General features: G+C 47.8%; 1 protein-coding gene across 2 annotated transcripts in view; it reads right to left on the bottom strand.

Annotated features, from left to right (window-relative positions):
* The window catches only part of ETS1 (ETS proto-oncogene 1, transcription factor), a 78,407-nt gene extending 53,875 nt beyond the window's left edge, over nt 1-24,532 (bottom strand). Inside the window, exons 1-3 of one of the 2 annotated variants that reach the window (XM_075034911.1) lie at nt 24,375-24,532; nt 17,497-17,579; nt 15,371-15,515 (exon numbers count right to left, since the gene is read on the bottom strand). In XM_075034911.1, coding sequence (XP_074891012.1) covers nt 15,371-15,515; nt 17,497-17,568 — 217 coding nt within the window. In that variant the 5' untranslated portion in view covers nt 17,569-17,579; nt 24,375-24,532. The remainder of the gene's footprint in view (nt 1-15,370; nt 15,516-17,496; nt 17,580-24,374) is intronic. The other variant, XM_075034910.1, reaches the window with a different exon arrangement.
* Between the last annotated feature and the right edge of the window lie 679 nt (nt 24,533-25,211).

Below are 25,211 nucleotides of genomic sequence, written 5' to 3'. Positions count from 1 at the left end.
CTCCCCAACTCCTGCTCTCATTAACTTCCCAGAGGAGATGGCTCACAAAAGCATCTTTGTGGCCAGCAAGGAGTCAGGACTCCAGCACACACACATCCCCACGTGGCTGTGAGGGAGCGACAGCTCGGGTCGACACGCCGTAGGTGCCTCAATCAACAGTCTCGTAAGCTGCTTGAGCATCTTCAAGTGCCTCCAGCTATTGGTTTCCCAGAGGTCCCATGCTGATTCATAACCTGATTAGCTAATCTGGGCTCGAGCAATGTAATTCTGCCTTGAATTTCGTTGGCGGGGGGTGCTGTCAGTCACTTGTTACCCTGCTGGAAGAACTGGCTAGATGGAAAATCCTCGTAAGCTGTTCTGCAGCGCTGTTTGCTCTCGGTACATTTTCCCTCTCCTCCTCAAGTAACAGCACTGAGTTCTTGGTAAACATAACCTGAGGATTTTTGCTGTTTAACTCTTGATACTCGCCATTACTCTGAGCACACACAGACAATACACATCAAACGTCACCTGTAGGACCTCTCATCTTTGGTCAGATCTCTGGGGCAGCCTCCTTCATAGCAGAAACAAATGCAGCCAGCTCAGACTTAAGCAACACACCTCTGCTTGTGACTTCACCCTTGGCATTCACCAATTTCTGGTGACAGAGTTTACTGAACCGATTTGTGATGGTCCTTGAGATCCCCTTCCCTGGGACACAGGTGAGGGATTACAAAGGAGAGGCAACGGGGTCATTGCTAATAAGGCAGGTCTCCTGGACAGCTAGAGTCTATTCACTAGCACTTATCTGCTCTTTTAATCTTTAAAAAAAACCACCACCATCAAAAAAAGACCCACTGCTTCAAGACATGCCAAGTAACAGCCACATTTCACTTTCATGAATGTGCAAGGAGTCACACAAGCACCTCCCAAGGAAGGTCAGTCCAGCACCAACCTCTAGTATACAAATTCACAGCCTAAGAAATGGCAGCCACCAGAAAAACACGCTTGCACATAGCCGGTTGGAAGTGGTCAGCACAGGGAAATAAAACACTCGACTGCAATGACCCCCAGGTTAACGTTGTGGCCGGGACAGAGGGGTTCAAGAGATGGAAGTTTAATTCCTGGTCAATATTTCCACATGACCTCTTACAAACCTTTGTGCCTCCATCCCCCTTTTTTAACGAAATGACATTTTCTCGCTTCACAAGGGGCTAGGAGCATCAGAGAACTGGGATTCCCATTCCTTGTTGCGCAGGGCCCTGGGTGGCACAGACACTGATCCAACAGCCAAGGTCCCTCTAGCCCAAACCAGTGTCCCACCATGACCATGAGATGACAGGTGCATACAGCCAGTCTGCAGAGATAATTCGTCGGTGGGCACGACTACCTCACATACACCATGCCCACAGCAAGGGAATTACGGGGGTGAGACCCACATTAGCAATTAAAGCCCTAAAACTGCCCTCCTAAGACAGGCTCTGCTGGCAGAGACATCCCCTTCAGCACGCCGCATCGCTCCTGGGATGAAGGATTCGCCTGCGTATGTGTTTCAAAGAGGAAAAACCCTCGCCCGGCACTGGAAACCTCCTCGCTTGCAATTGTCTCCGCTTGGCAACCCGGCCCGATAGTGAATAAACGACAGCGAAATATTCCTCTCTACACGTGTTTGGGTTTTTCGGGGTGGTTTTCTTGGACGGCGATCCTGGCTCTGCAACAATACCCGTCTTGTTCGGCCCCAAGCTACAGAGCAGGCTTGAATAGATCTGTCTAAAATTATAAGCGGGCAGCCCCTGGGCTCTGAGAGATCACAGGCCACATGCTGGGGCTGAACAAAGACTCTGCTATTTCCTAACAATTAGCCTAGCTAAAAGGACATCTATCTCCTTCCATTAGAGCCACCACGTGCCTCCCAGTCAGTCCATTGTAAAGCTAATTAAATAACACGCCTCTCTCCCCATGAGGGTCTCCTGATTAGTTCGCCCAGCTCCTAAATCCTTGCTGGTGTAAATGGGGAAGAGACAGCTGGTCGGCAGGGGCCTGCGACTCCAGTGGAAGTATGGTCACCCATCTACAGCTATCATCATCATCACCAGTTATTTCAGGTTTTTTAAGTAGCTTCAGAAAGCTGTTGAACGGAGATCGCGAGATACAAGGGGGTTCAGCACACAAACAGGTTTGCTTCCCTATCCGCTTCCCCACTGCCTGCAGCAAAAGCTGTGAAAACAGCTGATTTTTTTTTTTTTTTTTTTTTTTTGTGCTTTGCTGGTAGTTGGAGGGAAAAAAAGCAGACGTAAATATTTTTTCTAAATATGTTCCGGGTTGATGCAAACCAGTTTGGGTTTTTTTCACACACTTCCCATTGGGCTAAAACAGCAAAAAGAAAATAAACAAGGAAAATGGTGTTGTCATTCAACCTGAGCTAAAACTTTCTATTTTTGCACTTTTAAAATGGAAAAAAAAAGTCAGTGAAAAGTAATCTGTTAACAAACCCTCTTTTTGCCCAGTTAGTTCACCTCTTTGAGGAGGTTTCCGCAGGACGGGTAGGTCTCGGGTGCGGATGAGCTAAATGAACCTGCTTTTTTAGCTGGGAGGCCCAATTCGCATTTCAGCATCACGAGTGAGATGAGACAAAATATATCTCTGACGCTTGGAGTTCCCTTCCAATCTGAAAATTAGTTCTGGCAAGTCAAGAAAATTCATTCAGATGACACACCAAACATCACAAGGGCCATCTGCAATGTCCTGAGCAACACTTCAGGGGGGCCAGGGGACACCACAACCCATCATCTGTCCCTGGAAGAGGTTGACATGGCTCTTCTGCAACACCCAACCTGCACCTACTAAAGCCAAACGCCGCGAGCGGCTTTTGTCTCCGTCAACCCATCCCAGTTCTTCAGGCCGAGCTATGTTTGCACCACCACGAGTGTGCAGCCTCGCACAACAGCACGAAACTGCTAAATCACTCCAGATGTTCAACACCTTTTCTCACACGCTTCCAGGACCCGGAAGAAATACAGTTTCCTTCTGCCAAGTCTACAGTCAGCGATAGTTGCAAATATCCCCTTTACCCCCTTTAAATCACTATTTTCCACCCTTGGCTATTTAAATCATTATTTTCACACTGAGAGAGCATGGCTGGAAAACTGGGAAGGTGGGTCAACAGACTAATGAGCTGATTTCCTGTGGACCTTTGGCTCCAGGCTTGAAACAGCTGGACCTGTCGCTACAGATGGAGCTCCATCCACCCAAGGAAAACAGAAAGACCCCATTCCTCAGCTCTCATGGCGGGGAGACAGCAGGAGGAAGGATGCGAAGGAGGAGGCAGAGCTTGGTTTCATTCTAATGGGAATGAAAGCTTGCTCCTGTTTTCCAAACCCATGAGCCACCTGTGCTGCTCACAGCTATCCTGGGTAGCAGCCACTGTTGGAGCCTGGGTGGGAAAATGCTGAGAAGCTTTAGAAATGCATTGGGGCTTGCCCAGAAATACATTAATTAGTGTGTGTGTATGCATGTCCATAGGGTTTTATTGTACAAGCGCAAGGATCAACTCATTGCCCATTGCTATTGAAGTCATATTTACCCTATGCTCAGGAAATGCAGACGTTTTACATCAAATAATTAAATTTTACAGGGACACATCAACAGGACCAGGTAAATCATCATTAAAAGATGCTACATGACTCACTTGAAGGCCTAGAAGGGGCTAATACAAGAGTCAAGCCCAAAACACAGTTTGAATGTAACCCAGGAGGATGGTACTCAGTCCTCCAGCTGCTTTCAAAACCCAACAGCCAGGTCTGACTGCTTCATTCATTGCGAACCTACCAAAAAAAGGGTAAGAGCCAAGAAAAAGATGTCTTGTATTAACTGCCTGCCTTCCCTCACCCAGCTAGTGCTCTTGATCCCAAAGCTATGGGAATGGCTCCACAAGCCACTTGATTAATAAGAGCCCGGGGGGGAAAAATCGTTTATATAACCTCGTCTTCTCTAAACTTCCTAAGTGCTTTAGAAAGTGGCTGCCCTGGAAACCCAAACTGGAAACGAAAAATATTATCTCTTCCATTTATAAACATCTCCAGCACTAATGAAGTGAGGAGCGGCAGCAATGGGGAGGGGAGCATTGAGATGCACTTGGCAGGCGTGGGAGAGCCCCGATAAAACCATTTCTTTTCAGGTGGGTGTGGAGCGGAAAGTCCTCCCACTGCAGTCCAGTGCCACTGTAGGCTGCAGAGTACAGCACTGCAAGGCCTCCGGGGAGGGATTTCAGAAGATGGATGTTTATGGAAGTATCTGCTACACTAAACACAGAGACAGACCGACAGCCTTACTAGGTGCAAATGTAGGGGGAAGGAAGACAGGATGACATGAATGAGGCAAGAGCAGATGGATGAAACCTTAAAAATCAGTTCCCTTAACTTGAAGCTGTAGCTTGTAGATGAAGCATCATGTCCTGGTATTGGAAAGCACTGAGCGAGAATCGGTACTTACTGTGCACACCTACTTTGTGGCACAAACTGCACAGACCGGGCTCCTTGTGCATGTCAACAGACCACGTCTGTTTACATCAATCTGATCTAAATAAACATATGAGTGGTCCAGATTAAGCTCTTGGGTTCAACCACCCTCTGCCGTGCAGCCCCTCAGACACACTTCTGAATCAGAGAGCCAGGAGAATATTCTGCAGAATAGCCCAACCTATTTCTCTGTTTTCTTTCCATGTTGGCATTTCCCACAGAGATTTGTTTTTGCATCAACACAGCCAACACCAGAAAATGCTGAGTTTTGGCTGGAAATGTTTGGATTTCATTTTGACAAAATATTGATGATTTCCGCAGAACAATCTGTCACTTTTGGCAGCAACAAGAAGAAAAGTAAAAAAAGACGTATTTCATCTAGATAGGGGACTGAGCTGACACCCAGCCTGGAACTCAGCACAAGTGGAAGGCAAAGCAGGCTACTGGGCTGCCTCGTTATCCTGTCATTTTGATTACTGTAAAGCAAGGGAAACTGTTAGTGCTTTCATGTAGTAGCTGTTTGCCTGGATAGAAACACAACCAAAGCTGCCAGACAAAGGAAGCTCTCCTGGGGATAGGCAGTAACTAGATGCAAAGCAGGGGAAGAGAAGGTCTGGTCATCTCTGGAGACATTTCACAGATGTAGATACCCAAAGGCTGCAGCATGGCAAAGACCTGGTCCAGGGCAAGACTAAGATGCCAGCTTTATTTCCATCACTACCTTCCATAATTAGTCATGCTTCTTGAGCCTGCAAAACTGGGTTGAAATCTCCCAAGTGCAGGCTCTTTTGTGAGATGCCTGGAACTGACCGAATTAGAAATTTTCCATGAACAGTCTCCCTTGGGGCATCTCCTCCTTTTTCTCTACTCTACCTCAATGCTGACATCAGTCTGGCCAAAATGAGTGCCCTCTGCCCCCCCTTGAACTTAGGAAGTGGAGAGTGAATCACACAAACCAGGGGAGAAAGGCATTTCTGACTCCTGAAAAACAGTTGCTGATGAGTTAGGGAGAAGTAGTTTGGACCAGCTCTTAGAAATCAAATCTCCGCTTTGGTGAAGCAGGTTTTTTTGCTTCATCCTATTTGTGCTACGGGAAGCATGAATATCTACAAGTGTTTTTGCCACTCCATGCGCCCCTGCTCATGCAGTGTATGCCGTGTCAGCGGCCTTGTTTGCCTTTCCAGGAAGGGAAGTCCTGTCATGAGCTTTATTATACTGCTTTTTGGTGTCTGTGCCCATCCACACCCCCTTGCCGAAATCAATGGCAGTGTTCCTACTGAGTGGGTTGAAGCCATCCCTGTTTTCCTACCGGCTCACTGCAGGCTTCAGGGGTTTAAAGGCTAGATTCTGGCCTTGAATCCTAACCTGCCCTTGCAGCTTCACAGGGGAAGAAAAAGCACCAAAAGAGGAGCCCTGCCTCTAAGCAGGGATCAGAGGTCTCCAAAGGCAGCTCCCAAAGGATGGACCTGCACTGCTCACGCTGGCTGAGAATCTCCTTTCATAAGCCTAATGCCGAAAATAAGCCCGCATGAAAATTCCACCCTCCATCTCAAGCTTTTTCCCACACCTCACTTGAGCCATTTGGAGGCCGGCAAGCCGCCTGCTGCAAGTCTCCCATGGCTTTTCTGCAGAGAAACCATCCTCTTGATGTACACACACTACCTCATTAGCCCTGCCTGCTGCCAGAGAGACAGCCTCCCTTCCCAGGAACCAGCTGCAGACAGAGAAACTGTATTTCATCTATTGTGAAACAGCCAACAATTGACCCGCTGCAACTTTTTCAAAGCCTATTGATACAAAACCCCACAGGGGAAGGTCCATCCGGTGGGCTGTGTAAACTTCAGCACGTGTTCAGCAGCTTCAAGGGCTCAGCCATGCTAGCAGCTCGGTGTCGCTTAAGACATCTTTTTTTTTTTTTACAGTATCAAGCACTTGTACAACACCGTTCTCCAGGGACTTCCAGCCACTCGCCTGACCTCAGTGAATTAAGCATCACAATAAAATGTGCAATGAATTAATCATCTGCATCTCCAATGTGAGAAACTGCTACGCAGTGGCTCACAGGCAGCCTTTTGAATGACTTAGGCATCTCACTCCAATGGAAGTCAGTGGGGTTTAGATGCCTAAAGACTTTCTGGTAAATGATATAGCCAAGGTCTTCCAAATTCCAGCTGTAAAACCACGTAATCTCAGCCAGATCTCCTAAATCTGCTGTTCTTATCCCTGAGAACCTTTCCTCCATAAAAAGACCACAGATGCTGGGGAAGAGCCACCAGGATCTAGAGCTCAGATGAAAGAAACCACCCCACAGTCTGAGAAGAGGATGTTGCATTATACCAACCAAGCACTGCGGGATCCTTGCAGTCAAACAGCTGATTACTGCAAAGCAGGAATGAAGAGGAGAGATGCTCCGAGAACAGCAAGAGAGCATGGACCCTGTACGTCCCCCCAGGCACTCCAGACAAGGTGAGAAGCTTCACATGCACAAAACAGCATCTGGTAAACAACGTGCAGAAAGCACACTACATTTGAGAAAGCTCAGACCTGGGTCTGCTCTGAAAAGGAGGAATCATTTCCATCCACAATTGACAGCAGGGGCAGCTCAAGCTTATTTCTATTCAATTTTAGAAAGAGAGCAGAGAGATGCAATCCCTTACAGGGCTTTCAAGTAATATTCATCCTACTCCTGTCCTTACCCTTGTGTGGCTCTAAGCATGGTATTTCTCCTTCCTGCTCTTCATCTATCCAGCCTGCATATAAGCTCCTTGAGCTGCGTGGGGCACAGGACAGTCCAATCCTCCTGGAGGTGTCTGTGTATTAGAAATAACAATAATAAAAAAAAAAAAGACAGACCATCCTCATACAGTTTGCCCCCCTCCCCAAATGTCTGACAGCCTGGTTTCTCAGACTGAAGTGATGCAAATAGCTCAGATAAGGTTCAGATAAAGTATCTGAGCTCTCAAGGGCTTATCTGAACTGAACACCAACTCCAAAAATTCTGAAATTTGCCCTGTGGGACTATCTCCATGGAGCTTGATTTCCATCTGAAGCCTCGACCTCCAGAGGCTGCAGAAACAGCTACTGTTCAAATGCATTCTTGAGATAGCAGGGTGGGACATGGCAGGTCTGCAGCTCCCCTGTTGTGCGCTATCTGGGGATTTGCCTTCTGGTGGGAATGTTGCAAGAGCTGGGCTGATGGCTCAAGGAACCGGTGACGGCACCTTTCACCGCCAGCACTTACACTGTAACAGATGAGGTAAAAACTTCTTCGGTGGTGTCAATGGAAAGATCACTTTCCCTTGGCTACAAAGTGCTCCATGCTGGCTTTTGCTTTCAGCCCTGCTCCCTCTCAGTAATTGCTAGCAGAGGGAAGGCTTGTGGGAGAGCACCAGCTTAGGGTGCCGTGCCATGAGCTCCATCACAGACCGTGTCAGCATGGACATCCAGCTAAGATTTGGGGTTTCCAAAGCAGCCTGGATGCAACAAGGAGCTGGGTGCAAAACCCATCCCGGCTTCTCTGAAAATCTCAGCCTGGCAGGATGTAAAGGGAGTCAGCAATCACGGTGAGGAGCTCTTATCAAACAGACCCAGGCTCACAGTAACAGACAATCTCTAATATTCATTCATGCTTAGAGATCCAGCCTTTCTGAAACACAGATAGCTGCAGCGGTCTCAAAATGTGTGAGACCTGGTAGCGAGCACCCATTTATAGTATGCAACTCAGATTGTGAAAGGAGCCAGGGGAAGTCCAAGGCCAGGCTTAGAGAGGGTAAATTGAGATCTCTTTGTAAAGTTGATACAAAGGGCCCATTAACTCACTTACACCTGGACTAGAGTTATTCTTTGTCATCTTGCAAGAGCATCAAGGGTCTCCCATCTTACTGCCAGATCCCATATGCTGGGTGCTCTACAAACACAGGACTAAAAGACAGCAGGAGGGATTCATCCCCGAAGGGTTTGCAACCAAATAATCAGTGATCTAATAATTTATACACCTAATGCAAATCTAGCAAGGATGAAAAAAAGAGCTTTCTGAAAACCGTTTCAAGCTCCACAGAAATTACCCCCAAATCTCGCTGATTCAAGCAGAGAAAGATTTCCTCTCTGTAGAGGTTTGCAACCGTCAGGCAGAGTTCTCAGGCAAGAATAAGTATGAAATTCTATAGGATGGCTCATAAACCATAGAAAAAAAGGTTTCATTTCCTACTAAAAAATTCCCAACGGCTCGTTCCCAAAGGGCCAGCATGCCAAAGGGTTGTTGCAGAGCGCTGGCTCCCCTTCCGCATCGGCGCTTCGCCCTGGCTAAAAACCAGGGATTGGGGGAAAATGCGTGGGCAGGCTACGGGCTCTCCGCAGCTCCCCAGCACTCAGCTGTGTTGGCAGCACCAGGGTTAACCGCGGCGGCGCCCTGTAATGCAATGATTTCTGGTTTATTTCAGCAGGGGAAGTGTGTCCCGGCCTGATTAGCCCAATGGTTTCCTCTTTTCCCATAACCTCCAGACCCCCATGGCCTAAGTGTTTACTTTCTGAAATAAAAAATCTGCTAGTGTTTTTCTTTTTTCGGGGCATGTGTATTTTGGGAGGATTCGGGGGGAGGAAAGTGGAGAGGGGGAGTTGAATGGGATGGGAGGCTTGCATACACCTCCCTTCTCTCTCCCACCCCTCACCCCCAGCTCCTTTCCAGCTGCAACCTCTGAGCTGAGACTTCTGGCTTCAATGTGAGAGAGAGAGAGAAAGGGAGAGAGAAACATATTAATGAGAGAGTTCAGTCTCTTGCTTCAGCAGCTATAAACACAGCGAACATCTGGAGGGAGAGAGAGGTGCTTCACGCTGCCAGGAGCTGAAACAAACAGGCAGTTTTCAGGGTCCCAGCCCACCACGCTCCCCATGTCCTCCTCTGCCTGCCCTGCACATAGCTCTCCTGGCATTACCCAGCTAGCCCTGTCCATCCGGAGAGAAAATAGTGGCTGGCCTGACTTACACTGCCCTCCCTGCTCCATGCCAGCACAGCAAAGCCCACCTAGGTGCTGCTACAAGAAGGGCTGGCCATGTGCGATCCAAACCCTCTAGAGAGAGAGCTCTGCTGCCCACTCTCCCCAGAGGCATGTGCTCCTGGGTCTGTAGGCAAAGGAGTTTGGGAAAGCTCAAAAAAAGAGCAGCTGTGCTTTGCGTGGCCAGTGTGAAGCAAGTGTTGGATGGTGCGGGATAGCCTTCTCCTCCAGAAAAAGAAAACAGGTACATCCACCTCACTCCATCCCTACAGAGGGATCAATCCTACTCCAAGACCAACCCAAAGCAAGACATCTTCTGCAGTCATCTTCAAGGCACCACAGAAGCCCTGAATAGCCTGTTGCTTAGCCCCTTTCTTCCTTGACTCTACACCAAATTATTCCTTCCCCATGGCATAGCGAAGCTGCCAGTGCTGCTGCTCATTTTTGTGACAATCCTGGTGCAGCATGCTAACCTGCGTTTTCCCTCTTGCTGAGCTCTCATCCCCCTGTTATACTAAAGGCCCTCAGCAAGTCTGCAGGCATCACTCAGAAACAAGCAACAACCTTCCAGCTTTCACCCAGCCTCATCCAGGGGACCAACGCCCTGTTCAGACCACGATTCCTCCTTGCACGGCAGCTGATCCCCAGCTGACACCAGTCTGCAGCTCAAGTGGGAAAAGAGCTCAGCGCTCGTTCTCTGGTGATGACCCAACGTGCAGGGAGCTCCCTTGGGTTTTGACTTTGAGAGGCGAGACAGGGATTTTTCCAGAGTCAAGCAGGAAACAAATGGAAAAGCGAAAGCCTGGATTTTTGTCATTCTATTGCTTCAGTGCAGATAAACCTCTCCAAGTGCTGACTTGCAGCAGGTTGCAGTGAGGGATGCAGAGGGAGCGTCAGTAGGTATCATAGGGTCATGTTTTTCTCACCTGCGAAACAACTAGGATCCACACAAATTAGACACTGAGTCCAGGTCCCAGTGACCTGAAGGGCAAACCAGTAACTGCTCAGCATCCTTCACAGGGCCCTCGCAAAAGGGCCAGGAGAGTCTAAGACACCACAGGCAGCCCACAGCTCTGAAATCCATTCACAAGGCATAGAGGGATCTTTTCTCTCCACTGACAGATTGGAGTAAGTGCTCGTAATGGAGAAAATTATGCGCGTCCTTCAACAAACCCAGAGGGCCCAAGTATAGTAGGTGTGACATGCCTTTAACTGGAGCCAATGAAACACCCAAAGACTGCCATGAAGAAAAAAGGTCAAAGAAAAACCCATTCCAACCAAGCTATAAACAGCACCAGACCCCAAGAGACTGCACCACCTCACCGGCCAGAGGATGACAACAGAGCCCAGCAGAAAGGGCTCATTCATCCCCTGGGCCAGAGCAAATGGCCAGGGAAAGCTGCAGATCTGGGAGAACGACTAGCAGCAGGTTGGGCAGAGGCAGGATTTCGTGCACGGCTTTTGTTGAGCCTTGAAATAAATTAGCATCCATTGCCTCAGCTCTTGCTCTTCCCTCCCTGTGGTGGCTCACCCCCTTTTGGTTTTTTTCCTGTTCTATTTCTCTTCACCTTCCTCCACGTCCTCCCTTGCCCGCTCCTCGTTTGTTAAGGAGGGAGAGGACAGACTGGACGGTCTCCTCCAGGAGACCTGCCTGAGAAGTCCTGCTAGGTCTCGAGCCACAAGCAGATGTGCGTGCCCTGTGAAAAGACGCCCATTCATCTCTGCGGAGAGCGTGCGGGGGAGGCAGCAGCAGCACAGGGGAGGGGGGAAGTGTTGGAGGAGGCTGAGAAAAGGAAGGAGGCCACAGTTAAAAATAGGATAAAAGGACATGAAAAAAAATGCAGATTTTTTTTTTTTTCTTTTTTTGAAAAAAAGCTTCGCTCGGAAAATGTGCTGCAGCTGGAGAAGCCATCGGGCTGAGCCTGGTCAGCTTTCACCTTCCCCCCCTCTCTCCTCCTCCCCAAGCCCCCTTCCTCCGAGCGTGGGCCTGGAAGCCGGCCCAGAAACCGCTCACAGAAAGAGCTTTCCTCCGGGGATCTCCACCAGGGAAAGAGTAGGTCTCGCGGCAAAGGAGGGGGCAACGTGGGGAAAAGCAGGGAGAGTTTGCCACGGATGCAGGCGGTCCCGGTGGGATTCCTGCCTGCAGTCCAGGCTGAGCTGAGAGCTGGGCTTGAAGGAAGATCACAGCCAGAGTCAGCAGGGTGGGGGCAAAGGGAGGGCATCCCTATTTTGCCTGCATGGGCGTGGGGCAATGCGGCATGCTGCAATGCGTGGCTCCAGCTACAAGGGCTTTGTTTTCCTGCCAAATCCAGCACACCACCACTATGGCCCAGGCTGCAGGGACGCAATGTCCGTGAAGCACCAGGGGGTCAGATGCAGGTTTGCTGCATTAGGGACATGCCACCCGCAAAGCTAATAAACCCAAAATATTCTGGGCTGAGAGGTGGCACCAAGCTAATGTGGCCAGACAGCATCAGCCACAAACTGGCCAAGGCTGGTCTCTGCACTATGCCCTCCCACAGCACCGGCCTGAATCACACTGGCTGTTAGGGATGAGCCTAAGGTGATGCCTTTTATTTGTGACAGTGTCTCAGTGCAAGAAGCCTGACCGAAATCAGCAGGACTGCTTTCATTAGCGTGGGAAGCAGAGTCAGAGATGCAGCTCTAATTTCTCCTCTAGAAAAGGCTTTCATTTCATTTCTTGCCTTGTAAAATCCCAAAGCCAATCCCATTTGTCTCAGTGAAAGCAGGATCGCTCCCCAAAATGCTCCTGTACTGTCCAAAAGGCTGGTAGCACCTTCAGTCCAAGAGTGCTAATTCAGCACGACAACAGCCGTAGAAACATCTTCAGCCAGAGTCATTTCATCCCTTGCTTGCCATTAACAACAGTTTTATCTCCCCTATCAGTAAGGAAAACAAACCCGTTCAGAGTGGAAGGGGTTGTCAAAGTGGCCTTGGCTCAAAAAGGCAGCACAGCCAGGACTATGTCCGTGCTGAAATTATAATACCGCTATCAAATATTTTCTTCCACTCCAGTTTTATGCCTAACCTTGTATAAGCCAAAAAATATTACCAGAGGCTAATATTAGGATACTATTACTCTATGAATTAAACATACGGCACTAAGTGTGGCTTTCAGCATCCTTTCAGCAACGCTGCTGCTTCGGGCAGACACATGGCACCCTTAATTTTGGCCTGCCAGATGGTTCAGCTAAGGTGCAATGGCCTTTACACTCATATTCCCACTTGTCCAAGGAGCAGAGCTACTTTTCATAAACAGGCAGCAGCTCCCTTCTTGCTAGTTTTATTCTACCACCTCTGGGATGTGCCCTTTGCTTGCTGAGAACCCAGTTTAGGTTGATTCTCTGGGCAGTAATAGGCCCAACATATGCACCACAGAGTGTGGTAGTAAGCTAACAAATAAAACTGACTCTATACCATTTCCAAATTTTTGCTTTTTAAACAAAAAAACCCAAAAATATCACCACCGCTTCTTGTCTTTATCAACAAGCTAAATCCCCATATCACGGAATAATCTTATCGGACTTCAAGCACAATGTAAATAAACTCACCCAAGCTTCAAAGGCAAAATATCTTCTCTAAACGCAAGCAGCTCTAAAACTTTTAGAAATGTTGTGGGTTTCTATTGCGAGAGGATATATTCACACTTGCATTTTCCTTGTTGACTTGTTTCTTTCACCAACATCAAGAGCATGAAAACCAAAATAGCCTCTAGTACACCAGAAGAATAGATGACAAATGGTTCTAATGTGCACCCGAAACACAAAGGAGAAATGAAAGACCGTTCTTAGCAGTATATACAAATGAGAGTTTCCTCTCATTTAAAATTAGAGACTGCTCTAGACGGAAGAAACAGCAGTATTTTTTTTAAAAAAAAAAAAATCAGAGAAAGAGTACCTTGCATTGCAACAGGAAGAACTGAAAAGTAGTTCTTAGGTACTGCAAGAGAAGTAAAGACCTGTCCTACCCATCCCAATATACTGAAAGTTTGATTGAAACCTGTTGAAGACAATGACAGCTTTTTTTTTTTCCACTGGCTTCACTGAGGTTTGAATCAGGCTCCAGTCTCTGCAACAAGAAATTTCACAGACCCAGCATGGAGCAATGAAGATCTGCGTTGCAGATATGTTGGTCCCTGGAGAGAGCACTTTCACAGAAAAGGGGAGAGGGTAGGGAAAAAAACACAAAGAAAACTTTCCAGGCACAGATTTGCAAAATGTTTGAGTAAATCCAAATGCTGCAAGGGCAGATTTCATCAGAGCAGAGTTGACATCATGCTGAGAGAGGTCACCCACAGGAGTTGAGCAAATAGCTGAAATAAGAACGGCTGGGAATAGGCAGTAGAGTTTTGCTCCAGCCACAGGCGCAGTGCTCTGCGTCCGTCTCCTACTCACACACAAGTGCTCACCAAAGGAGAAAAAAAAATCGAAATGCCTGAATATTTGCCAAGGAGAGATTTCAAACTGTACATTTGACCGCAACAGTCACTGGTTCTGCTGAACTCTTTAGCTGCAGAAAGTCTCTAAACATCAGGGCTTTTCCCCTCCCAAGGGGCCAATGTGCATAACTAACGAGCCGGGAACAAGTCACAGAAGACCAGCACATGCCATGCAAAAGCTTACATGGGATTTAAGTGCTTCATGATAGGCTTATGTGGGACTTAAGTGAAACATAAACTTCATATTGGCCCTTCACAAAGGTCACATTCGTGCAACTTGAGCTTTTTCACTTAGTTCCTGCAGTTGGCCCGTGCCACGGCGTACCTAAGCCCTCTCCCCTGCCACAGCACAACGGGGCTCTTTGCTGATACCTCACGGCCCGTCCCGCAGGCAGGAGGACCAACTGCCCGCCCAACATCTGCACTGCCAGCTGGTTATACAAGAAGCAGCCCCAAACTGCAAGCTCAGCTTGAAGATTCACGGGTTGAACAACGTGCGGGGCAAGAATTAGTCACCAGCGATTTTGTAACGACTTTCAAATTATGAATGTGTTAGAGAAGATGATCATCTAGTCCAAGTCAGTGAATTGTTTTAGCTGTGCAGCACATTGCAACCACACAGCCCTGACAGCACAGCGTGACCACACATCTCCAGTTGTGGTTACCTGAAGACCATGCCACTACCCTCCCAAGGAGCAAGGCAATGAGCTACAAAAGCAAGAGACCCAAAATCACTACCACAGTGGAATTAAACCTTGGGAGTCTCTGGCTCCTTGCAACCCCCCATGAAGGCCATTTTCCAAAGCCACTGGCAAGGACATCAGTCATGCAAATGCCATGGGAAACGCTGAAGATGCAACCAGCAGGTTGGCAGGTCCACCTTGCCTACAGTGTCTTCCCGGAGACCCCCCATGTCTGTCAAGACCTCAGGGAGCAGCAATCAGGGCCGCAGTCCCTAAATCCAAGGGAGGTGCACACAGGACGTCAAAATCACCGCCCGAAAGAGGAGAGGGGTTCTCCCAGGTGGGGACCCACAGCATGGCAGGGAGGAAGGAAGCTCCCATCCTTCAGCATCACTCTGGCAGGAGGAGAATAGTTAAACAAAGCAGCTTTAAGGTTTTTATCTGCTTTCTGGCCCCATCTCCACTGAAGGAGACCCTTGACAGCCAGCAAGGCAGGTACCAACCTGGTGATGGTGTGGTAGGTGCCCTGTGGCTGCATTAAGGGCAAAACACCCCAATAAATTGTCAGGAAGAAAGCAAATATAGGAGGAAGGAGACAAGCAGGACACGCTGGACAACAGACGAGAGCGTGGCGGGCCTTTAAGGCCTGTCTTTTCACCTGACCGTGCCAACAAGCCCCAAGGCACTGGGGGGAAAGGCGCCATCCCAGTTCCCAAACCCACCCCCAAAATGGTGTCCTACCCGTGCTGTAGTGCTCCAGGCCGGTGGGCACTTCTTGCGTGGCAGGCTCATCCCAGAGCGGGCAGCACATCCTCGGCTGGCAGCAGGCGGACTGAAAGCCGCAGGTCACCCAGGGATCCTCACAGGGGCTGGCGGCACCTTGCTTCTGGGAGCAGGAGAGGGAGAAGCGTCAGGGGAGCGAGACCCCGAAATGGCTGCCCCATTCAAGGTGGCAGCGTGCCTTTCTCCCCCCTCAAATCAGGCACGAAGCCCTGGGCCGTCAGGGTTTGCTCCGAAGAAACAGCGTTATCCAAACTCACCTGGCTGAGGGGTGTGACGATGAGGCTGAAAAGGCATTTTTTTAAAGAAACGTGAGGGAAAAAAAATGAAGGCCCGCCATGAGGCAGTGCTCAGCAAGATGGTGGCGAGGAGGGGCATCTCCTCAGGGCCAGCCGTGGGGAGGACACCCTCCTTGAGAGCGGGCTCGTTTCAGCCCTGCCAGCTGGAAACATTATTTTTTGACAGCGGGAGGCCCCACAGCCCCCCCAAAAACGTGGGCAGGTCATGGCCCTGCCCCGGGTCACAGCCCTGGCACTATGGGGGAGCCCGGTCCCACGCTGGTGGGAGCTGGGGCAAGCCATCAGATTTATGTTCATATGCCTCTTTATATTGACATTATTTGTGACTATTATGTTTATATTTGCATTATTTGTATTTATATTAGTTATAGTTATGTGTCCGTGGACATCTATATGTGTGTATACATACATCTGTGTGTGTGTGTGTATATATAATGTGGTATGCACACATGAAGTGTATACACAGATGTGTACTTATATAAACTTACGTTTTGTTACACATATATTACATAATATACTGTATTTTACGCTTACACATAATACATTATATATGTATATACATGTATTGATTATACATGTGATATAGGCATGTATATACCCACACATATGTAATCTTGGTTATAACTGTCATTATATATTACACATGTTTGGTTTTATTGTATATAAAGTGATATTTATACTTCATAAAGAAAATATATGTATTATATACACAAGCATATATAGATATATGGAAATAATCCCAGGATATAATTTTAATTTTATTTTATACATACCTATTTTATACATACGTGTATATATAGTATGTATATACCTTATATAGATATTTGCCATATATACATGTGTGTAGAGACATATATACCATATAATATATATGTATGGCTCATATATGTGTATATCTCTATATAAGAGGATAGCAACATATATATAAATAAATTCAGGATGCTTTCTTTTTTTTTTAGTTTTTATTATTTCCCGCAGGGAAATAGTTTTGCTTCGTTTCCAATCAATATTTAAAAGCCAAATGCTTGCTTGGAACCATTTAAAGGAAAAATAGTGAGCTGTGTTAGAAATATTTCATGTGTCAGAGTGGTCTTTTCTTCCTAATTTGGTGAAAATTTTGCTTTCTAGCAAGTCGTCTGTGCAGCCTGGTGTCTCAGCTCAGAGTTATAGCTTTCATCTGACCTTGTCTAGGATCTTTAACACTGGCCAGAATTTCTTTGGGCATATGTCTATTAAAGTGATTTCTCTGAATAAGGGTAGAAGCATGGTCAAACCTGTCCCATAGCTGCTGGCAGCCAGCATGGGCACGCCCAGGATCACACTCTAACATATATTATACATGACCACCCATCAGTTGCACAGACGGAAAGGTGCTGGCTTAGGAGAGGGAGCACCAAAGTTGTCCAAAAACTCCAGAAAACCAACCAAACATTTTCCAAAGCCTCATCTGCTTTGTGCTGATCCCACTACATTCATCCACGGCAGGTGAAGGTCAGCACGGGGAGCGGAGGCACAGGGACAATGGTTACCCTAACAATCCTCCTCCAAACACAAGTGCAGGAAATCCGATGCAGCGATCCTATTTCCAGTTGAAGTTTGCAAGCTCGAGAGGTTCAGATAAGCTCTGGGTAAACAGCACTTGGACGCTGCTCTGAAAACTGTGTGAAACCTTGGAACAATTTAGTGGTCAACACCAAGCCATGTCAGTGAATAGGCCAGCAAAGTTGCAGCAACCAAAGAGAAAACCCACTTCTAGGGACAGAAAACCAACCCAAACTCCTTTCTTACCATCACTCCAGGGCGAGCCAAAGGATAAGGGGCTGTGTTGCCGATGGTTGTGTCCATATAGTAACTCATCATCTCAGAGGTGCCTGCGGAAATGGAGATGGACATTAGATGCCCTGCTGCAAAAGGCATAAAAACTGATAGTATCTGCTAAACCTGTGCTTTCTCACAGCCATATAAAGCTAGGACCAGACTAGCATCTTAATGAGTTTAAGCTGGAAAAGTTAAGAGGAAAAATATCTGTATTAATAGCAGATATTGTGATTAGATGTGTTGTATCAACAATGCAAACACACAGATCCATTAGTGTAAACTGATGAGAGCCTGACAATGGTGAATGAATTATCACCTGGAAGCTGATGGAGCTACTCTGAGGGAAGATGAGATCATATTTCCTTTGCTGTAGAATCAGTGGGAAGTCTTTGCCATTTTTTTTTTCTTTTGAGAGAAAAAAAAAAAAAAGGCCAGTTTGTTGAGATCAACACCTTTCCTGTAAAAGTTTTGTCAAAAACAATCTCTTTCACAAAGAACTTTGCTGTTTTCAAGAGACATTCTTCTGTTTTCCCGCATTAGCTTACGTTTCCGTTGCTAAAGCTCTCCCTTGCGTTGCTGAGACTTATATTCCTGGGTAATTTGCAGTGCACTAAATAACGATCTCAGCCCGCAGGAGCACATCGCAGTTTCACATGTCATTCCTAGCATGGGATGTACTCCTCTGAGCAAGTCCTTCTACCAGTGCTGTTCATTAGATGTGATTTTTAATTATCGATTAGCCCATTTGTGTAGCTGAGGTGAAGGAGCTGCAATCTGGCTCTGTTTTCAAGTAAGTCGATGTTCCTCCCTCTCTCCCTTAAATGCACAGCAGAAAATGCAGGGCCAATGCACTTTCTGTGTTTTGGGGAACATGACTTAAAGGTGCTGGGAGGAAAGAGTAAAGGGGGAGTAGCCTGGGCTCAGAACGGCTCACTCAGGCAGGATATGACTTGGAGCCGAGGGGAATGGCTATTTTCATCATGCCAATACACAGCATAGCCTGCGAGACGGAAGAGCTGCCACTGCTTTAACCTCTCTGAGGACACAGAAGCTCCGGCTCCTCCGAAATGCCTCCCTTCTGATTTCTGCAGACCTCCTGCGCTACCGACTGTAAACCGCTGCAGATGCAAACGCTTGTCCGAGTCATCTTCTAGACAGAGCCAGCGCAACCTCCTTACCTTCAGCCTCCACTTCGGCACTGCATCCACGAATAACTCCCAAAGGCACTGGGACCTGCTCCCAGCCTTCCCCTCCACACCTTCCCCGCTCACAGGGCCGGGGGGGGGCTTTGCTGTTGCTGGGGGCCAGCCAGCGGTTAGCAAACATCCAGGCAAAGGGCAGAGCCTGCTTCAGCTGTGCCTCACTCACCACTTTAGCAAACAGGGACTCCAGATAGCGTCTCCCACTGCGCTCTGTGACTAATGGCCAAATGTGAAACACCTGCATGTGTATGTGTATTAAATTATTATCATCATTTCCTGCTTGTTATTACTAACTTTTGCTCTAACACCAGTTTGTTTTTTTTTTAAACTTCTCTTTTTAATTCACCTACGTGGTAAAAGAACAACGAGCCTATTTCTCTTTGCGCTTAGAGCAACACAAAAACACGCATATTGCAAGTTACTGTGGCTGAGAAGCCTTAACTAATCTCAGCATCTGTGCACACCCTACCAGCCTGCTCTAACGAGGCGTTAAAACACGTTCGCTTAAATCTCGTTGCAGCTGGGTCAGTCTGCAGCTGGGTAAAACAAAGAAGGTGCATGGAGCCCATTTCTGCAACTCGGCTAATGAAGGGCAAGGTGCTCAGTCCTAGGTCGGTCACACAGCCATCCCCTGATCCTAACCTTAAACAAGTGTAAACCATCTCACCTAGACATGAGCTGATCTCCCTCTTGCTCTAAAGATTAATGCTGCCAAATGCTACCAGAGCAAGACAGACTCTGCAAAATGGAGACAGAGAAATCTCCAGGCTGATCCACCTATTTCAATGGCACACACGTGTCCGAGAGTACTCAGTTACACCGTTAAAATAGCAGTTAAAACAGCAGTCCCCATGAGCAGCTCTTTTTCCTGCTTTGCAGCTTGTGCAATAGGCAGTTGGGGTTGGGGTTTTTTTTTCCTTTGATCAAGACACCTAAGTCACACCAGTTCTCGAGAACTGCTTTCATGCCTCTCTGAATGTCGTTTGCATCTTTCTCAGGATGCCGTTGCCAGCTGAACCTTCCAGCAAAGTGCCACACGTTGATGCTCGAAGCAGCATGTGCTTTGGTCACAGGAGAAGCACTAAACCCATCCTGACACCCAAGACAAGGCTTCATGCAATAAAGAATATCAATAAGATTGCCAGAGCTGTAAAGCAGCACCAGCAGCCCCCTCCCGAGCCCTGGACTGGAAAAGGGGAATTATCATCTCTAGACAGCAGCTGAAATAGATTTATAACAAGCACAGTTTGCTTTTCAGTTTCTCTTCCCCTGCAAGGTGTACTGTTAAAAAGCACGAGTCAGGGTGAGAAATACTGTGCAAACTCAGCAACCACCTGCACCCCCATCCCTGGCTGTTCAAGGCAAGTCCAGCTAAAATGCAAGTTAAATTCTGTCCCCCAACCTGATGCAGTTTTGGGGGGGTTTAAATGACAGAGACACGCAGGCTTGAGGCTGTGAAAGGGACCTGGAAGACAAGCCCTGCTCGAAAAAGGGCAGGTGAGCAGATTCTGTGCACAAAAGAATTGTGCTCTGGAAAAACAGGTATGCAAGGCCAGCAACGGGAGGCAAGATGACAGCAGAAAGGGAGCTCTGGTGTGCTTTGTCCAGGCTAATTTTAACAGAACTTCCACCACTTCCCATAGGAAACTACTTCACAGCCCAATACATCTCTCACTGTCAGCAAGTTTCCCTGATGTTTGAGCGATATTTTTCTTCTCTTTAGCTTCCTCTAATAAGAGCCTAAATAGTTCCTCTCCTCCCCTTGGATGCCATTAGATAGTTTTAATGACCGCTCAGGAGCTTGCAGCTGAGCTAAATTCAATGATAGTGCTCTTCGTGGCAGGTAACTTGGCCGATATTAAGGAAATCACTGCAGATTTACACCAAGATAATCAAGATCCACAGCTTGCTGAGAGCTGTTAATAAATAGAGGGGAATCAGAGCCATTTGGTAAAATCCTTAATGACTTAACAGCTTGACTTCAGTCTTATTGTTTGCTCTTATTATTCCTGTCTTATTGTGAAAACATGTGTGGGAGAAACAGCATTTATTTTGGGACTTGATCAAGTACCAGCCAAAGCTATTAGACTCTTGGGTCATTTCTAAAGTAAATTAGAATTTTAATTTCATTTCAACATCCATCCCTCCTCTTTTACAAGAGGTTTTTTTAAAAACAAATTACAAGCTTAGTTTAAAAAGGGAAAAGCTGATTGTCCTCATGATTAACACACGCACCCATGCAGAAGTGAGGAAGGAGTTAAAAATGTATATTAAAACAAAGCAAACTTTGTCTATTGGATACATGAAGACCCTTTATAATAGTCTCATATAGTGTTTTAGTATTATATTGTTTTAAGGATGGGGAAAGAGAAGCAGAGTGAGACCACAGTGACTTTCCCGTGGCACAGTCGAGACCAGCAGCTCCCACCTCTGTCTCCCAGTTTAGTCCTCTGTGCATAGGTCTCCCCTGTGTCTTGCAAAATCCTGGGGCTCAGATTGCTCCCCAGTTTCTGAGTTGTAGGACCACGCTCAGCTTCTGCCCATCCCATATCCCTCAACCCCAGGCTGGCAACCCAGTAAAGGTGTCGCTGAAGGGTGGCACAACTGGGACAGCTGCAAAACAGTACTCGGGCGCTTTTCTCCATCCCAATAAACCAACAAAATTCCCTCTCCATGGGGATAGATGAGGAGCCAGGAGGACAGGGCAGCATCAGCAACCCCATCAAAATATTTCTGACTTCAAGAACTTGAATGAAGACTTTAAAAATGAGAAGCAGCATCTTCAAGATGACCATCCTCCATGGGCTGCTGCGCTGGCAGCTCACTGACCCAAAGCTGCTTAGTGATAGCCATTTTATTTTTGCACCAAGTAATAATTTATCATCTTTGAGGGGGTGGGGAAAATAGCTCGTGGAAATGACATTCTTCCGCAAGGCTTTAACCCTTGAAATCCTGGCATTTTCCAGGCCGCCTGCCAATTCAGTTCTCAGGGGAAAGAGTGTTTGTTGATCTGTTGGCATGTTAAAACCTCATTCAATTCATCAAACCCTGGCACCAGCTTAAAATAAAAGAAGCGTCCTTAATGCAGGGATATGAGCAATAGAAATGAGCATGCTTCTTCTGCTGCCTATTTACAAACCACGCTTTTTAACAGATCGGCCACCTCCTGTCTCCATTGCATACCAGGGATCCCACATTTGTTATGATTTTAAAACTCCGTAGCGTTCTCAAAGATAATACCTGATTTACTGAAGGGAAACCGGGCTGGGCAGTAAATAATGATGCTATGGTAAATAGAGCAATATAGCAATTGCCCTTCTGCACCCTCCGTAAATACTCCAAGAGATTAAATGACTTGGCTAAGGTCATATGGAGAAAGTGAGCATGAGAGGCCGAGTATCTGAGCCCCTGAGTCACTATCTTAACTACACAGCGGTGATTGCAGTCGGATTAGCGTTGCCATAAGAAGGTTGTCCGCGCTGTTTCTGGGAATGATGCGGCTAGCAGGGGCAGGGGGGGCTGCCTGTCAGCACATCACTTTCTGCTTTAACGCTGTGCTCTTCTTTTCTCAGTAGCTGTCAGATCTGAAGGAGATACGATGGTATCTTAAGAGCCTTCCCATTTGGCTGGACAAGCTCTAGCTGGGATGGATGACAGCAGTTGTGAGATAGTGCTGGGACAGTTAAAGTTTGGACCAGTCTCATATACACACGTGCCCACGAGCCCTTGTTTTTTGTGCTTGGTAGTAAACTGCTTTCTGCTTTAGTCTTCTCCTTTACCCTGCTCATTCATCTATTACTCAGCTGCTATTTTATAATGAAGCTAAAATAATGCCACCGTCAACAGCACCACCAAATCTATAGCGAGCTGACAGCGCAGGTCATGGCAAGGAGAGGGGTTTAGGTGGGATACTAAACCAGGGAGGCTGTTGCCATTAAATCACGCTGCTCTCTCTTGGATCATAGCAGCGACTTGCAATTGCAGGAAGATGTGAATGGGTGGTGGTGGGGTAATTAGGTCATCTGTTATTTCACTCACAAATTTCCCTCCGTGAAATAATAGACTTACAGCACAACATCAGGGGCCAGATCGTCAGTTGGGGCAAAGCAAAAGAGGAAAGAACCGGATGAGTTTCCCACAGCTCAGCAAGGGATCCCCTGCACCAGGGAAGGATCTGGCCCTGCGAGGAGCACATGGTCGCCATCTCAGAGAGCCCAGTCTGCCCCGTGGTAAAGGGGTCTTGGTCAGGGATTGACAGCCCAGCTGTAAGGCTGCGTTTTGCTCTAGACTCCCGCAGCAGGACGCTTGAGACCAGCCTGCCCAGGTCCGACAGTGCTTTGAAAATCCCACGAAGCACCTCTTTTCATTAGGTATCCAAATCGCTTTAGAAAATTAGGTTACCTTTCGTTCCTCTGTGCCTCAACTTGCCAGATGTATAACGAGGAAAATAGCACTGGGGTGTTTTCTAGTTTGGAGGGGCACAAGGTACCCCGAAGCTCAGCGGTGAAGCTGAGGACAGGGGACGCACACACACACACATCCCGGTGCTGGGTGCACAAAATCCACGGTGTTCTTCTGCACAAACCCCAGCCCCCGGGTGAGTGGTGCCATTCCCTGCTGCCCAAGGCGAAAATGCCTGGGCAGCCCCAAAAATCTGGCTTGCCAGAAAATTGTTTACACAACAGGCAAGGGAAAGCTTAAAAAACCAGCCAAATTAGAGGCAGCATGAATAGCCTGTAAGCAGGAAACCGCTCTGGACCCAGCCCACAGCCCCCAAAGGTGTCAGTTGACAGCACAGGATGGGAAGTTGATGGTAACTGTAATACCAAAGGAGTGGCCACATGCAAAGCAATGATTTAGAGACTAATGGGAAGGGGGAAGGCCTTGCCTGTGTTCCTCAGGGACTCACAATTCCCACTGGCTCTTTTCGGCTGGGTGAGGGGTGCAGGATTGCGCCTTTCCCAAGGAACGGCAGCGGCGCGGCAGCACATCCCTGCGGTTGTCACACTCAGGGCTCCAATTCCTCCCAAAAGCAAATGCTGGCACCTGTGGCACTTTCCGCCCTTTGGGGGATGGCATTGCTATTGAAAACAAGGGGAGGTGCGGCAGCAAACCCCTTACCCGCATCCCTCCAAAGATGGGAATCAGCCCCGTTGTGAAGGGGTCCGCTCCTTGTCTGTCTGTCTGTGCTCAGGGCTGGAGGGAGCTGAGTGAGCATCCGACCCCAGGCACTTTGCTTCTCCCCCTGCCTTACAACAAAAAAAACCCAAACCTCCATCCAGACCAAAATGCAACTCAAAATAGAAAAAGAACTGCAAATTTAATCCACTGTAATAATGCCAAGGTGCAGCCTTCTGCCTAGAAGAGGAAAATAATAATGTTCTCCTAAACATACATATAAAATTTATATACTCTATATAAAAAATAAAGGGGGGGGGGGTTTAAAGGGAAGCATCAGCTCAGACATTTATATAAGATTCTGCAGTACTGTTAGCAAACACATGAATCAGTTACTGGGTGAAACTGGAAATGGAGAGAGTAAAAGTAAATCACTGGCAAAACAAATCTTAGATGTCCTGAAAATGAACACAGGTACCTACAACCCACAAAAGAGTTTAAACAGACTCTCTCCCCACCGCCACTTACTACTTAGCTGAAAGACCAGGGGAAAAGCTTATGTCTTCCACGGCTTCCCACACTTGTCTCCGATCTCTTTCCAACTACCTGGTGCTATCCTCTGCGCTGGAGCTGGAGAGGATGGAAATATAGTGTTTGCAGCAGGGCCGCCTATTCAAAGGGAGGGGGAGTGGTCAGTCCTGCATCCAGGGCGGTGGGAAAGGAGAGCTCCACGCCGCTCATGCTCCGGCGGCCACCGCTAGCCAGGAAAAAGCCACCTCTGGCAGATGTCACGCCGTTGAGGAAAAAAAAAAAAAAAAAGTGATGTTGGTTGAGGTGGTCATGGGGGGCAGCCTCCTGCTAGCCCCCCTCCACCCCCAGTGCGGGGTACTGGGCTGTGGTGGTGGTGGCCTTTGTGTCCACGCTGCTCCTGCGTCCTGTAAAGCGAGCCGAGGGCTTCAGCGGGTTTTGCAAGTGCTACTCCGGCCCCCCAAAGTCCCTGTGAAGTGGAGCTTATACTTGCACGGCGACTAAAAAAAAAACCAGGCACGCAGAGCACGACCAGGGTGAGGTTTATCCAGCCCTGATCCCCGAACCTCGGCTCAGCTCCTGCCTCTGCCTGAAGGTGCCTAATGGCAGAAACTGCTGTTTCCTCCTAAAAGGTCCCCTGGGCACTTCTGCCTTTCCTGCTCCCGTGCATATCCCAGGGCACCGCCGGCTTTCTGGTGCCTGCCTTACCCCCAAGGCTGGGCAGGATCCAGCCATCAGGCTGCTGTGGACACAGCCTGGTAGCCTGCCCCAAAACCCCTTATCACACGCCTCTGGTACCAGGCGTGCCAAAAAAAAAAAAAAAAGCCATGGTATCTG

The sequence above is a fragment of the Buteo buteo genome, chromosome 9 (assembly GCF_964188355.1).
Source record: "Buteo buteo chromosome 9, bButBut1.hap1.1, whole genome shotgun sequence".
Classification (NCBI taxonomy): domain Eukaryota; kingdom Metazoa; phylum Chordata; class Aves; order Accipitriformes; family Accipitridae; genus Buteo; species Buteo buteo.
This window is presented reverse-complemented; position numbering and strand designations above follow the sequence as displayed.